The following is a 16,635-nucleotide window of genomic DNA, read 5'->3' as shown; positions in this document are numbered from 1 at the left end:
CACTTTCCTCCCAAGCATGAGGCACCTACATAAAAAAGCAGGGTGTGGCTACACACATCTGTAACCCCAGCACTAGGAAAGCAGACAGTTAAATCCTAGGGGATCACTACCTAGCCAGTCAAGTCAATCATGAATTCCAGGTTCAGTGAGAGACCCTGTCTAAAAACAAGGCAAAGAGCAATGGAGGGACCCAGTGTCACCCTCTAACCTGGACACACACATGAAAAGAAAACCAAAGGGCAAAGAACTCCTTAATGGGCTGCCTTCTTGAGTGGTAGGTACACACTGGCAACTTCCAGACTCTACATTCCAGGCCTAGGCAAATGATGATCAAGAGGCAGCCCTCGATAGAGGGAAGGACACACTATATCCTGAGGTACAGAGGGGCACAGGAGGTTGTAAAATAAACACCAGGAGACACACACCTCTATGTACACACCCAGCTCTTGCCTTCTAAATCCCATTCTAACAGAAACCAGGACCCTAGAAGGAAAGGAAGCCTCTGAGACTGAGCAGGGAGTGTGCAGGATGAGTCTGGAACCTGCTGCTGTACAGCAGGTTCAGTCTGGGGAGAGAAACTAACAGAACTAGAGGTGGGGACAGTACTGACAGCACAACACTAAGATTGGATCTTCAGGTCCTTCCATGGCTGGCCCACATGTTAAATTAAAATTTGGCACTTTGGGGAGATGATAGATTTTTAAATAAAGTACTTTTGTTTTATGTGCATTGGTGTTTTGCCTGTGTGTATGTCTGTCTGAGGGTGTTGGGTCCCCTGGAACTGGAGTTACAGACAGTTGTGAGCTGCCATGTGGCTGCTGAGAATTGAATCCAGGTCCTCTGAAAGAGCAGTTAGTGCTCTTAACCACTGAACCATCTCTCCAGTCTGGGGAGATGATAGATTTTAAGAGCAGGACCTAATGAGATGTCTTTTGGTCAGTGAGGGTATGGCCTTGCACATGCAGGGTAGCAGACCTCAGGCCCTATGCCCTCTCTTTTTGGCCCAGGAGGGAAGGAATTTGGCTCCAGCCACTACATGCTGCGGTGGATTACAGACTGAGAGGTCAGAAGCCATGAGCCAAAACAAACCCTTTCTCTTCCAAAGTTACTGTTTCTGATATTTACTACAGTAACTAAAGTTGATCACACACAACAGTGTGAATGGTGTGTGTGTCTGTCTGTCTGTCTGTCTGTCTGGTTTTTCAAGACAGGTTTTCTCTGTGCAACAGCCTTGGCTGTCCTGGAACTCACTTTGTAGACCAGGCCGGCCTTGAACACAGAGATCCACCTGCCTCTGCCTCTGCCTCTGGAGAGCTGGGATTAAAGGCTTGTATGACCATGCCAGGCTGTAAATGTTCTTAATGTCACTATGTCTAAACATAGTTAAAATCTTACCGCAGTAAAAAAGAAAAGAAAGAAAGAAAGAAACTCCAAGGTGGGGAAATGTGGTGATATGTTGTGTACCCTAATAAATTTGCCTGAAGATCAGAGAACAGAACAAGCCACTAGATTAAACACAGATGCCAGGCTATGGTGGCACACACCTTTAATCCGAGCACTCAGGATTCAAAGACACCCTGGACTAACTGAAATTGATTCAGACTAGGAGAGAAACACAGCCAGACAGACACACACCTTTAATTCCAGTACTTGGGAATCACGCGCCTTTAATCCCTGCACTAAGAAGGAAGTGATATGGTGGGCAGAGAAAGGTGTGAGGAAGCAAGAACTAAACCTTTTCAGCTGAGGAGGCTCATTCGGCTAGAGGCTTATCAGCTGAGACTTTCCAGGCCAAGGAGTCCTAGAGGTTAGAGGTGACTTGTTCCTTTGTCTCTCTGACCTTTCTGCTTCACCCCAATGGCCACGAGTTTTTTATTTAAAGACCATTTAACATTCGAGTTGCAGAGAAATTCTAATAGAAGCTCCTTTAGATGCAAGTATGCTACAAAGAGTAATGTAATCTTGAATTCCCTCACTCTGTGAGTAAGCCTGGACTAGAGGGACAGAAATTGATAATAAAGGAGAATTAATGGGACAAACCAGAGACTTTGCAGGCGAACTGTGAGTGAATGTTATGTACTGGTTACTTTTTCCTACTGCTGTGATAAGATACCATGACCAGGACAACTTAGCCCACTTTGGAGACACACCTCCTCCAGCAAGGCCACACTTTCAAATCCTTTCCTAACAGTTCCACCAGCTGGGGACCAAATAATGTAAACATATGAGCCTGCAGCAGGTGCCAGTCTCATTCACAGCACCACGTGCTAGTATTACTATCTGGGACAGATGTTCTGGGATTCACAGCTATGGTTACAAAAGAGAGCATCCTTGTTCTTAGGAGACATACTTAGAGGTAAAGAGAACTGGCCCTTCAGTGAGTCAGGGTACCACACCATGTGCCCCACACATAACAGAATCCCCAGGTACAAGGTAAAGCTAACAGCCCTGAGTCTGAGGTACGAGTATGTGCAAGTTCACTACACTGGTCTCCTAGTCTGTAAGTCTGTAATTACATAAAATTTAAAAATAAAAAGATGGCGTTAGCTGAGAACAAAACACACATCTGAAAAAGCACTGCTGTCTGGGTACATTAACACCAGTTAACAGTGGCTGTCTCCTGTGAGCCTCGGAGCTGCTTCCTGTTCTGCCTCTAAAGGGATTAAGTTCTCTGCAGTCAAACACCCAGAGCCTGACAGGTTCAACCCCTAAGAACACGTTACTGCATTAACATGCAACACCAACTAGTTACAGAAACGGCACTTCCATGTTTCATTAGACTCTACTGAAACAAGTATCACTGATGACCGAAACACCTTCCTAATGTCTGAAGGAGCATTCCATCCACACGGGAGCCACATGCTGTCTTGCTGAGACTCTAGTGCAGAGCTCTACCAGGTGATAATGAGGAGGAAATGCTTCCATCCATTTTGGGACTCTTTCACAGCACGCTGTTGAAAATAAACATGGCACGTTTTTTTAAAGCAGAATTTTTTTAACTCTAGTGGATGATGCTCTGACTCCTAAAACTCACATGAGACACTCAGGGACAACCTCATGGGCTTCCAGTGCCAAGAAAAGAGAGGAAGTGACCACCAGATAGTCAACACATGCCTGACAAGCCTCGAATTCTAACCCCCACATCCCAGTCAGATTCCCTGACTCTACCTCCCTCAGATCAGCCAAAGTCACAAGCATCCTCCAGTCTGCTGTAGTTACCTCATTTTCCACCTTCAAGGACTCGGGCCTCAGTCTCATCAAGATTACCACTGGCCCCCTCCACCTCTGTTGTTACCCCTTCCTAAGCCCTTTACTCCCTCCTCAGCCACAAATCTGGTCTGCCATTCCCCAGCTTTCATGCAAGAGCACTGACTTTAATGTTGGTCAATGTTAAAGGTTCCTGTTTCATACACAGGATTCAATACAGGTGACTTATCTGATATGAAATCAAGAAATTCCTGGTGACATTGTCACTGACACACATCAGTGCATCATAAGTAGGTGGTTTTCTATCATCCTAGGCAACAAGACCAGAGGACAGAGGACAGCTCAAGTAACACTGAACCTTTCTGAAATGACTCAAGATAACCAACAGGGCCGACTGTGGTCTCCTCAAAGAACAAGATCCTCCTAAGTAAGCTATACCATATCTCACACACACACACACACACACACACACACACACACACACACACACACAGAGGCACATACAGAAGTCTAGAGCTACTGGATTGAGACCTTGGCAGTCACTATGAGGCTTCACAGGCAAGGCACACCCCAGCTCTAATTCAGAGAGAGACCCCATTGTGCAAAGATATTAGAAGGATGGCTGGGGAGTGGTGGTGCACACCTTTGAAGCAGGCGAATCTCAGAGTTCCAGGCCAGCCAGTTCTACAGAGCGAGTTCCAGAACAGTCAGGACTACACAAAGAAACCCTGTCTCTGAGTGAATGAATGAATGAGTCAATCAATCAATCAGAGTGGCAGACAAGGTGAGTCTTTTGGTCTCCTCTAAAATCGGTTAAGTCATCACCTGCCCCCCTCCTGACCACACACCTCTCAAACTTTTGCCAGCAGCTCCCTTTATGTTCTTAAGGAATCTGCCTCCTTCAAAGAGTTTCTTTTTAATGAGTTACATTTATCAACACTTTCTGTATTAAAGGGTAAAACATTTTAAAATGCAATATATTATGAATTAATTTAAAAGTAATTAGAAACTCATTATTTATTCAAACAACTAACATTCTATGAAAAATAAGTCTACTTTCAAAACTGCTAGTGAGACAAGTGGCTATACTCTACATTCTTGTAAATCTCTACCACATAGCTTCAGAGAGGCCAGATGCATTCTGACGTGTGTCTACCTCTTTCCCAAGAGGAACACCAACAGCCAGAAAGGGAAGAAAAACCAAACATTCCAGTAACAGACAAGCAGCTGCGCACTAAGTGGAATTCTGTCAACAATGAAATCCATCTAAATACCACAGCCTCTGTGACACTATACCCTGACACTCAAGCCCTCACAGGCTTATTGGTTCACTGGATAACATACATGTTTCCAAATGTTAGCATATTCCATTCATATGTTCATATCATGTTCTCATTAGAGCACTCTTAAATTAGGATCTGTCAACTGCCCAGAGGTTTTCCAAACTCTAATTTTCATTTGAAAGCTCAAATCTTCTCACTGGCAACAAATGCTGTCAGATGCTCTCCTTAAAATGACAGCTCATACTGGGCAGTAGTAGCACTCACCTTTAATCCCAGCACTTGGGAGGCAAAGGCAGGTGGATTTCTGTGAGGTTGAGGCCAGCCTGGTCTACAAAGAAAGTTCCAGGACAGCCAGCCAGGACTGTTACACAGAACAACAACAACAACAACAACAACAACAAAAAAAAAAAAAACCACCAGAGCTCAGGTTCATTTTCAAGAATACACATATGTCTTCCAACTACACAGGCCTAATACCCAAAGAAGGGGAATCACAGTGTTCTCAGACTCAGTAGCTGGCCCTACCCTACTTGTCTGCAGTGGGGCCTCTCTTCCACAAAGGTAGAACAGGAAGACAGGAAAAATCTTGGGGACATGAGAAAGGGAGAGAAAACCCTCACTCACGAATCCAGCAGAAGTCTCCTGCTAGGAAGAATTTCAGTATAATTAACTGCTTATGGCCCTTCTCCCTTCCCAGTGATAAACCTACAATTTTCTAGAAATCTCATCAGAAACCCCACTAACAGGGAAAGGATATGAACAAAACCCTTTGTGCAGCCCTAATGGCTCACGGTTTTACCTTATTAGACTTTAATTCTATACAAAACATCTCCAGAGCCACCTTGCTTATCTCACTTATCAAAGGAGAGAAAGGGAGAGCCACCAAGATGATGCTGATGCTAAGAATTAATTGTGACTCTGCCATGAGGAGCCTATTTCAGGGCATGACTTACTTTCTCTGACTCTCCTTTTGTTTGCTTAGTTAGTTGGTTTTTGGTTTTTCGAGACAGAGTTTCTCTGTGTAGCCCTGGCTGTCCTGGAACTTACTTTGTAGACCAGGCCGGCCTTGAACTCAAAGATCCGCCTGCCTCTGCCTCCAGAGTGCTGGGATTATAGGTGTGCACCACCGCCCGGCTCCCACTCTTCTTTGAAAGGTGGACACTCTGTTCTGGGCGTGTCTCACAATCTCCTGAGCACCTCTTTCTCTGAACCCTCCTGCCTAAACCTGTATTAAAATGTCTTCAAATGAGATCTTCAGTTCTACTTCATCTTACTGACTAATCCTGAAATTCTTTTCAGTGAATTTTTTTCAGCATGGAAGCCACAAATCCCAGTTTGACCTGAGTAAGTAGAAGAACTTCTCAGACTACCTGGAGTAACAGGGGTCGAGCTATGTCTGTCCCCTCACCATTGACAACTGACAGCCCACCCTACACACACACACACACACACACACACACACACACACACACACACACACGGCCACTAGGCCCCTTCTTTTTGGCCATAAGGCCCATTTCCACCTGGTCATCACCCCGCTCCACACAGCCATTTCCACAAGGCTACCAGCCACCCCCAACTATTGCCCCTGGGCCTATCCTCCCAAGCAGCCATTGGCCTGATATGAAGCATAAGAGTTAACAGCTGAGAAGTGATAGCTTATGCTATTAATCCCAGCATTCGGGAAGCAGAGGCAGGAAGATCTCAGTGAGTTCGAGGCCAGCCTGGTCTACAGAGCAAGTTCCAGGGCAGCCAAGGCTATAGAGAAACCCTGTCTAAAAACAAAATCATTAACACACAAAGCCACAAGCTCAAGAATTAAAATTTAACCCAAATAATCATGTCCCCTGCTTTATCAAGGGCCTTCTCAAGTAAAACCAGAATTCTTTTAACATGCTTGGCAAAGAATACTAACAACAGACAACAACCACTGGTTCAGGTGGCCTCCATCTGCATGCATCCATGCTAAGATGCCACAGTTTCCTCCTCTCCAGCACCACCAGTGCCAGCATCAGCAGAAAAGAAAGATCAATGACATCTTCCATCATGGTGAAAAAGCACTGACCTCGGGGACCCTGCCAGCCTACTTCCTATGACATCAGCATCAAGCTGCCCTCAGTGTCTTGTTGCGACCTGTCATGAAACCCACATGGGAATGTTTTAAGACAGTATGATATAGTTCAGTTTTGCTTCTGTTAGAAGTGGGCTTTGTTTTTCAAGGACCTCTCCCCTTCACTGCTGCCATGTCACTTGTGTGACTTTAGGGGAGCCATCTACTTAGGGCTCCAGGGTCCCCCTCACCAAGAGCACGAAGACAACAGTCCCTAGGTAACTTTCAGCACAGGTGAGCCTTAGGAGAGAGATCTATGTTGGAAGTCCTTGGTAAACTACTTACTCTCTTTCATTGGGACATTTAGTCCGGCCCTTTCTATGTGCTGGGGACTAGCACAAACTCCTTGCTTTATGTGGAGTGTGGCTGAAGGAGTGTGGAGACAAATATCAAAGAAATGGTGACCCAAATAGCCATGAGTTCCTAGGTTGCTGCTTCAGACTGAGCAATCCAGAAGGCCTCTCTGAGAAAATGACCAAGACCAGAGCAAGAACAAGGAAAGGTCAAAGATCAGAGGGAAGGCTATCCCAGGCATCACTACTGAAGACCAAGCAGGCAGTTCACAAGGCTTCAAGACACTGGACTGTACTCTGCTCTACCATTTCAGAAACCAACACAGAGCACCAAGAAGGAAGAGGCAGAGCAGGAGCTGGAGAGATGGCTCAGCGGTTAGGAGCACTGGCTGCTCTTCCAGAGGATCTGGGTTCAATCCTCAGTACCCATATGGCAGTTCACAACTGTCTGTGGCTCCAGTTCCAGGGGTATCTGGCAGCCTCACCCGGACATACATGCAGGCAAAAACCCAATGTACATTAAAAATAAATAAATAAATCTTTAAAAAAAAAAAAAAAAAAGTCAGGTTGTGGAGATACTGGAAAACCAGTCAGTGTGTAACTGTCATGACCCAGACAATTACACAGCTGCCTGGATAGGACTGCAGCAGGGCAGACCAAGCAGGGCAAGACATGCTGTGAGCTGATCACAGGTCCTACTGATGCAACTAAGCAGAATTAAAAAGAGAGAGAGAGAAAGAATTAAACTATGTATTTGCAGCTTCTACAACTGACTGAATGGTGGTGAATACTGTGACCAAGACAAAGAAGGCATCTGAATGGTAGTAGTTCAGGGAGTTCAGAAGTACAGACAAGCTGTGAGTGTCACTGGCATGTGACAGAACTGAAACCATGAATCAGACAAGATTAGTTCACAACAGGCCACATCCCTGAGCACTCCCCACTTAGGTACCAAGCAGCAAAGGAGTCTGAGGAGCAGCCAATAGCAATCGAAGGGGAAAGTCTGACTTTCATGAAGACCCAAATGCAAGTGATGAACAGAGGGGTCAACTGTGTCCAATGCGAAGAGGTCAAATAAGGCTGGGGAGAGAGAAGGACCTTTAGATTTAGTAGGGAAGGATGAGCACAGACAGCAGTCCCCATGTAGTAGAACAGGGCCTACCTGGAATGTTCTAGGAATGGTACAAGGCAGCAAGGCAGAGGGGGCCACAAAGGACTAGTAAATACTGAAACCACTCAGGCTCCAAAGATAGCAGAGCAAATGAGCCTCCTCCTGCTAGTTACAGCTACACTCCTGTTTGCTTATCAATAGCCCTACATACATTAGACAGTGTGCCTATCAATAGTCCTAATCACATTAGATGGTATGTCTATCAACAGTCCTACACAGACACACCATACATGTCAATATTATTTCTTTTCTTTTTCTTTTTTTCTTTTTAAAGGCAGGAGCTCACTCTAAATCCAAGCTGACTTGAAATTCAATCATTCATTTGTATAGCCCAGGCTAGCCAGGAATACACATTCCTGCATTCACATGCCCAGGTAAGAGCCACATGCCTCTTTCAGGACAACAGTTCTCAGACTTCCCAGGTTCCACCCCAAATATATGCCAGGCAAAAGATCCATCTGAGACCAAGTATCCCCACCCACCCACTGTCCATCGGGAAAATGAATACTGTAAGAACTATTACTTTATTATTTTTATTTTATGTGCATTGTTGTTTTGCCTGCACTCATATCTGTGTAAGGGTGTTGGATTTCCTGGAAGTGGAATTACAGACAGTTGTGAGCTGCCATATGGGTGCTGGGAATTGAACCCAGGTCCTCTGGAAGAGCAGTCAGTGCTCATAACCGCTGAGCCATCTCTTCAGCCCCCCTGAAAGAACTATTAAGTACAACAGTAAAACAAACAGGTGAGATGGATACACATCTCTTCTGCCACCAGACCATGAATGACTCATTGAACTCTAATTTATGTGTCTAGTTACTTGACAATTATATTCCCCAAACACTATTGATACATATATGTAGCATTCCCTATACATAGAATTAACCAACCAAACAACAATATAACTAAAAGTAACTTAGTAATTAAAATGTTAACAGGAGGGGTGGTGAGGTGGCTCTGCTGTCAAGAGCACTGGCTGCTCTTCCAGAGGTACTGAATTCAATTCCCAACAACCTCATGGTGACTCACAACTGTCTATAATGGGATCTGATGCCCTTTTCCAGCATGCAGGTATACATGAAGACAGAGCACTCACACAAAAAATAAATAAATTTCTTTTAAAATGTTAACTTGGGTTAAAAACCAAGACTCATTCAAAACATGGAATGTAGAACTTGGACTGAAGGTGGACATTATGGCTGGATGGCAAAAACCTCTTAAGAGTTGTCAGTCACCAGGTGGAGATGGCTCACACCTTTAATCCCAGCACTCAGGAGACAGAGCCAGGTGGATCTCTGTGAGTTCGAGGCCAGCCTGGTCTACAGAGCAAGATCCAGGACAGGCACCAAAACTACACAGAGAAACCCTGTCTTGAAAAACAAAAAACAAAAAAACAAACAAACAAAAAAAAAAGTTGTCAGTCAACTTTTAGGAATCAGTGATGCCAATTTTGGAAATCAGTAACAAGGATACTAGATAGGACACTAATAAATAATCATTAATAAAATACATTTAGAAATGAATTTAGGGGCTGGAGAGATGGTTCAGTGGTTAAGAGCACTAGCTGTTTTTCCAGAGGCCCTAAGTTCAATTCCCAGAACCCACATGGCAGCTCACACCCATCTGTAACTAGTCCCATAGTGATATGATGCCCTCTTCTGATGTGCAGACATACATGCAGACAAAACATCCATATACATAAATACATAAATCTTTTAAAACATTAATTAATTAATAAAAGCACACAGAGCTGCACCTCATTCTTAGGGCTCTCAAAAGGTCACCCCCACACAGTGAGACGACTGACTAGGACTGCCAAGAGCAGTTGCCATCACTTGCCAGGTCTCACGGGGATAATTCACTAGCCAAACCTCCCCCAAAAGGGTCTGTTTCGCCTTCAGTGTCGGAACACTTTGCTTTAAAATTCTCTGAATTAAGACTAACATTTTAAACTGAAAGGCTCACATATAAAAATTTAGTGGGTTAGGGATTTAGCTCAGTGGTAGAGTGCTTGCCTGGCAAGCACAAGGCCCTGGGTTCGATCCTTGGCTCAATAAAAAGAAAGAAAGAAAGAAAGAAAGAGAAAGAAAGAAAGAAATAGAATTAGTTAATTAATTAAAAAGACAGACATAGCGAGCTCACACCTTTAATCCCAGTGAAAAGCAGAGGCAGGTAGATCTGTGGGAGTTCAAGGCCAGCCAGGTCTACATAGTTATGATCAGGTCAGCCAAGGCAACATAGTGAGAGCCTATCTTTAAAATTTTTTTTACTGTGAGTTTGAGGCCATCCTGGTCTACAGAGTGAGTGAGATCCAGGAAAGGCACCAAAACTACACTGAGAAACCCTGTCTCAAAAAAAACAAAATAATAATAATAATAATAATAATAATAATAATAATAATGGTGAAATTATTAAGGCCACTCCACGTAGTTAAAAGGGAGGTTTATTTTGTGGGGTAACTTACAAATGAAGGGATAGGTTGTAGGGTCTGGCAAAGGTATGGCGCAGTCCACCGGTGTTCTCTGGAGAACTCTGCTTAGTCTACCTCCTGCATCCAGGGTCCCAGCACCAAGAGAGACCTCTCCTCTCCATCCTGGGTCTTCTACTTCCTCCCTCAGCCCCGCCTTGTGGGCGTGACCATTATCGAAGCCTCAATGGGGGTTGGAACTTCCAGGCCAAGGCTGGAATGGCTACCCACTACATAATAATAATAAATAAAATTTTAAAGGGGCTGGAGAAATGGCTCAGTGGTTAAAAGCATTGACTGTCCTTCCAGAGTACCTAGGTTCAATTCCCAGCCATCACATGGCAGCTCACAACCACCTATACTGGGATTTGATGCCCTCTTCTGGCATTCGGGCATACACGCAGATAGAGCACTCATTACATAAAATACATAATCCTAGCATTCAGAAGGCTAAAGCAAGAAGATTGCTGCCAGTCCAGTGCCAGCCTGGGTTATGCAGAAAGTACCAACAACAACAGCCACAACTATAAACAAGGGCTGTCAACAACAACAAAACAAAAGAAAAGAACTTTCTGGCTTCTCAAAGAGAACACACACAAGAGCTCACTGAGCTCATTAACTGTGGCCTACACATCCTTCCAGAAAAGCTACCAGACACTAAGTCACACAACCTGCTGCATCTGTCTTTGGGCCTGAAGCACTCTCTTCTGAAACCTGGCCAGTGTCGTCGTCATCCATTCTTGCCACCTTCCAACCCTTGAGATCATCTGAGTTTGAGTCTCTGCTCAGGAGGCCCTATGCCACCAAAGTCTCACACAGAGGCAGCACACTTTCTTCCCTCATCTTCTAAACAGCAACTCAGAAGTTACTAAGAACCTACACTCCACCCTCTCCCTCCCCAACAAGGTTTCTCTGTAGACCAGGTTGGCCTTGAACTCAGAGATGGGCCTGCCTCTGCCTCCTGAGTGCTGAGGTTAAGGCCACCACCCAGCAAAATAAAATACGTACACATGCTTTAATGACAGGGCTGGAGATGCAGCTCAGTTTGCAGAGTGTTGCTTAGCATGCACAAAACTCTAGTACCACATAAAACTGGACATGATGGTACACACCTATAATCCTAGGATCAGAAATTCAAGGTCATTCCTGACTACATAGCAAGCCAGCCTGGCCTGCAAGAAACCCTGTCTCAAAATAAAATAAAAAATAAATCAATGCCTACATTAAATGAAAAGTGCAGCCCAGTGGCAGTGGTGGTGGCCCACACCCAGCACTCGGGAGGCAGAGGCAAATGTATCTCTGTGAGCTCAAGGCCAGACTGGTCTAAAGAGCGAGTTGCAGGCCAGCCAAGACTACACAGAGAAACCCTGTCTTGGGTGAAGGTGATGGGGGGGGGGGGGGGGGGACATTTCAAAAGAACAGGAAAAAAATTTTTTTAGATGAAAACTCCAACTAGAATAGGGGGAAAAATTAGAGTTGCTTTAAAACAATTTTATTTTTACATATACAATGCAAAAAGAAATTCTGATTTCGTTAGTACTAAAGATACCCATAAAACAGACTTTATGCAGTCTCTCTCAGCCATCAGTTTTGTTACTTATATTGCTCTTACCCTTCTTGTTTGAGACGAGTTTACACTCTGTAGTGCAGGCTGGCCTGGAACTGACTGTGAGCCTCCTGCTTCAACCTGCAGAATGCTGAGAATATAGATATGTCTCACCACACTCAACCTAAACTGCTTTAGACTGAATTTTCAGAACCTTCTAAAATCAACAACTGAAACACTGGTTGCTGCTAGAACTATGTTAGGTGTTCTACATCATACACTTTATAAAAAAGAAGCACCTCTTGTAAACATAAAACTATAAACAAATGACACATTATAACACCAATTTCCTCTTCCATACTGAAAAGTTCACACGAATGAAAGAAGCCTGGAAGGAGTAAAAAAAAAAAAAAAAAAAAAGAGAAATTGTGAGTGCACACAGACAAGGAAGGGGTAATAGTACCCTTTTGTTAGACCAGGAAATAGGTGGAAACCAACTGCTCATGACACTCCAACAACATGAGAAGTTCCTAAAACCTGAACCCAAGTTCCAACCTCTCATACTCCACACTCCCTAATTTCCACTGAAGACATTCTGTCTCCAAGTTATAGCAACAAGAAGCCACATACATGGGGGGGAGGGGGGTCATCCTTCCAGATAAATTGTTTATAAGACTAAGATGAAGCCTGCTGCAACTTTAAAATAACTTTGTCTGAATTTGTTAGTGGCTAAACATTTGCAGTAATCTTGTTTCCCAGCATACTGAACCAGACAGCTGTACTTCAATCAGTCTGGTTATTTTAGAAATCAAACTACAAAAGTAGACTAAGCATGCGTTCAAGTCTTATACTAAAAGGCGTATACGCATCGGTGGTACAATGGCTCCTAATTTACTTATTTTTTTCCTGAATTAAAACTTCGTTTGAATTAATGCTACCCGGTGAGTAACGTCTCGCCACACCAGCCATATCTATTTTCAACCAAAACATGAGTCTGGAATAGCTTTTGGTTTTTAGTTCACGTGCAACATGTGGCTTTGAGATACCAGCATTTTTCCAAAGAAGCTGCTCTTTCTTGTTCACAACTTCCTTAGTCGGAAAAACTACCAAGTTCCAAAGATGCCACGGGAATCCACTCACCCGATCCTTCATTCTCCAGCTCTGCGCTAAAGATTTGGAGCCTTCAATTTTCTCACAATGTCTTTTCTTCATAAAAGCCAAAGGCAGGTTCCAATCTGTAAGGTCGGCCTCATCTTCCTCCCCGAGTCCCGTAAGAGGCGACTGCAGCATCTCCGACTCCATCAGGGGGGGAGGGGGAGGGGGAGTCCTTGGCAGCAAGCGCTCAAGAACCTCCAGCCTTAAAAACTAGTGTGTACCACAACTGGAGAAATAATACGGGAAAACGGGGAGCTGGGAAAAGAGACGGTGAAGAGTGTTCGAAGATCTTATTCAGGAGAACAAAAACAACAACTCGGAGATCTTTATCTCGAACTCTGAGCGGGGAGTCGGAGGGGCGGGGTGGGGGTGTCGAGCCGGTGGGTAACCAACCCCGCAGCCCCAAGAGCTGCGCGGGCACACACGCGCCGCGGCCCTCACCCGCGGCTCCGGAGCCCGTCGGTCAAGGCGGGAGAGACGCCAGGCCTGGGGGGTGACCCTGCTCCCGGCCTCCAACGCCTCAGGGGATCCCGGGCAGGCAGGCCGCCCCGCTCACCGTGCGGGTTCTCCGACTGCGCTGGCCGGGCCGAGGCCTCAGGGGGTCGGGTTCAAGGGGCTTCGGGGCTCGTCCACCGGCTCTCAGCCCTGCGGGTCCCGCACTCGCCTGCGGGGCTGCAACCTGAGCCAGGACCGGCCCATCGTGCCCGTCCGCAGCCGGCTCCTCAGCCCCGGGTCCGCGCGGCCTGACCCGCCCTGGCCTTCGGCTTCGTGGCTCTCTCCTATCCGGGAACGAGTCCCGAGACACGCGCGACACGGGCCTGCGGACCACACAGGAAAACTGGGCTTATTGGGTCCGGGGAGTTTTGCCCTCTGCTCTGGAGCAACAGTGGAACTCCCCTCATCAGCACACCAAGGAGGACGCCATATTGCCAAGATCCAGCATGCACTGCTGTCTACGGCGTGTCCAATAATCCAAACCTCTTCAATCGTTCTCGCCGCTCTGCTCAAGAGAACGCTGAGAGCTCTGAGTTCCGTCTTCCCCTCCCCCCATTTCGTTACTGGGGTTACCACGTCCTTCCTCCTTAGTTGATCTCCACTAGTTCAGTAGACTGGTGTTACAAAAATCAATCCTGAGATTGAAACTATGTCCGTTTAGTTATCTTTAAAAGCTTTTTGCTACTACAAAGATATGGTCCTTTATATTAAAGAAAAAGACCAATTTGTGTTTCGTCCAGATTTTAAAAGGTGGTTTAAAAATAAATAAAAGCCTCAGCAGGACGGCGGGAGCGCAGGCCTTTAATCCCAGCACTCGGGAGGCAGAGCCAGGCAGATCTCTGTGAGTTTGAGGCCACAGAGCGAGCTCCAGGACAGGCACCAAAACTACACAGAGAAACCCTGTCCTGAAAAACTGAAAAAATAAAATAAAATAAAAATCTCATAAAGAAGCATTGATAGTAAACACATAAGACTGTTGGGGCTTTCTTTTTAATATTTAATATTAAGAGGAAGATTTCATCAATTACAATTTTTTTGTCTGATCTTTTTTCTGAGCAGTTTATTCTTTTGCTACAGCTTCATGTGCAAAGGACTAAAACTGCTGCTGTCTGCTCCCTGAAGCAAGCCTCCTGCATTACTTCTGTTTCAAGTCAGTAAATCTCAGTTGACATATCATGAGAACTGTATTGTTGCAATGGGAATATAAACTAAGTGTGACATGTGATGTCAGCCTTGCAGAACCAGGGTACTATTGAGACACTCTTAACCTTTAGCTACAGTTTAGGCAGGCAAAGGGGACCATCTCACCTCTGCCTTCAGCCTTGGTGTTGGGGGAGCCTCTGTTAGCATCAGTATTACCAATTTCAAGCTATTTGACCTCAGTCTTAGGTTCCTGAACTGTAAAGTTTGGGTGGTAATATTAAAGGATATTACTGAAAGGATAAAATTTGTGAAGATGCTTAAGTCAGCCTAGGCTGCAGAGTAAGACCCTGGCTCTTAAAAAGAAGCAGGGCGTTGGTGGTGCACGCCTTTAATCCCAGCACTGGGAGGCAGAGGCAGGCAGATCTCTGTGAGTTCAAGGCCAGCCTGGTCTACAAATCAAATTCCAGGGCAGTCAGGATCATTACACAAAGAAACCCCATCTTGGAAAAAAGGGGGGAGGGTTTGCCAAGCAATGCCCAGCACTTGGGAGGCAGAGCCAGGAAGATCTACAGAGATAGTTCCAGGACTACCAGGGTTACACAAAGAAACCCTGTCATGAAAAACAAAGATGACTAGGACATAAGTCCATTGAGCACTAATGCTGACTGGTCCACCACTCCAATACAGCCTACCAACTGTATGCCTTAGGTTAGACTCCTGCAGATACCATTCCTCAGAGTAGATCCATGGTTGGACACAACGTGGCAGTCCCTACCACAATCCAGGTAGCATCTGAGTTCCTTTTAGCCTGAGAGTCCATGTTGCAATCCTAGATCTTTCTCACCAGCACTTAAGTGTTTCAGGCCGGGCAGTGGTGGCGCATGCCTCTAATCCCAGCACTTGGGAGGCAGAAGCAGGTGGGTCTCTGTGAGTTCGAGGCCAGCCTGGTCTATAGAGTGAGATCCAGGAAAGGCACAAAGCTACACAAGAAAACACTGTCTTGGGGAGAAAAAAAAAAAAGTGTTTCATGTAGTTCTCTGTTCAGTTATCATCCCAGGAATTCTTGTGGTTACTGTATCACACAGATCCCATTCTTCCCAGGGCAATACACCAAAACAGAGTGTCCCATCAGCAGCAGCAGAGGCTTTAGGACTTCCAATATCTCCAGAAGAAATCACAATACCTCCTGTCTTCACCTTGTCCCTCTACCCTATTTTGTAGTCCTGGTGCCCAAGGTGCCATAACCTGCAGAGATTTCTATTGCAGCCATTTTGCAGGAAGCCACAGAAGGAAGTGGCATTTGACCCTCTTATCCCTTAATTGCTCTGTGACCTAGAAAACTCCTTCCATCTGTTTCTTCACCTGTAAAGAGGTGGATCATGAGAATCCACAGACTTTCAGGAATTCCAAAAGCAAACAGCAATAGACTAGTGAAATCACGGTAGGTGACATACTGACTGCGCAAGTGTAAGGAGCCGAGTTCAGTATCCTGAATCAGGTGTAGAGCTGGGAGATGGCTCAGTGAGTAAAGCATTCACTGCACAAAGGTGAGGACCTGAGTCAGATCCCAAGCATGCATGTAAAGTCAGATGTAACAGTGAACATCTGTAATCCCAATACTCACACTGCAAGGTAGAGGTGGAGACAAAAGAATTCCTGGAAACTGGAAGGCCAATGAACCTAATATATGCAGTGGTGGATAAGACAGTATATGCAGTGGTGGATAGAATATGCAGCCGAGGATAAGAAGATAGTACATGCTGTG

At 45.3% G+C, this 16,635-nt stretch overlaps 1 protein-coding gene across 1 annotated transcript in view; it reads right to left on the bottom strand.

The window, feature by feature from the left end:
- Rptor (regulatory associated protein of MTOR complex 1) overlaps positions 1-14,193 on the bottom strand; it is a 349,556-nt gene extending 335,363 nt beyond the window's left edge. The window contains exon 1 of the mRNA XM_036195340.1: positions 13,218-14,193. Within this exon, the coding sequence (XP_036051233.1) occupies positions 13,218-13,379 (162 nt within the window). The 5' untranslated portion in view covers positions 13,380-14,193. The remainder of the gene's footprint in view (positions 1-13,217) is intronic.
- Positions 14,194-16,635: the final 2,442 nt, after the last annotated feature.

This window comes from Onychomys torridus, chromosome 8, assembly GCF_903995425.1.
Source record: "Onychomys torridus chromosome 8, mOncTor1.1, whole genome shotgun sequence".
Lineage (NCBI taxonomy): Eukaryota > Metazoa > Chordata > Mammalia > Rodentia > Cricetidae > Onychomys > Onychomys torridus.
The sequence above is the reverse complement of the archived record's forward strand: the minus strand, read 5'-3'. Positions and strand labels throughout refer to the sequence as shown.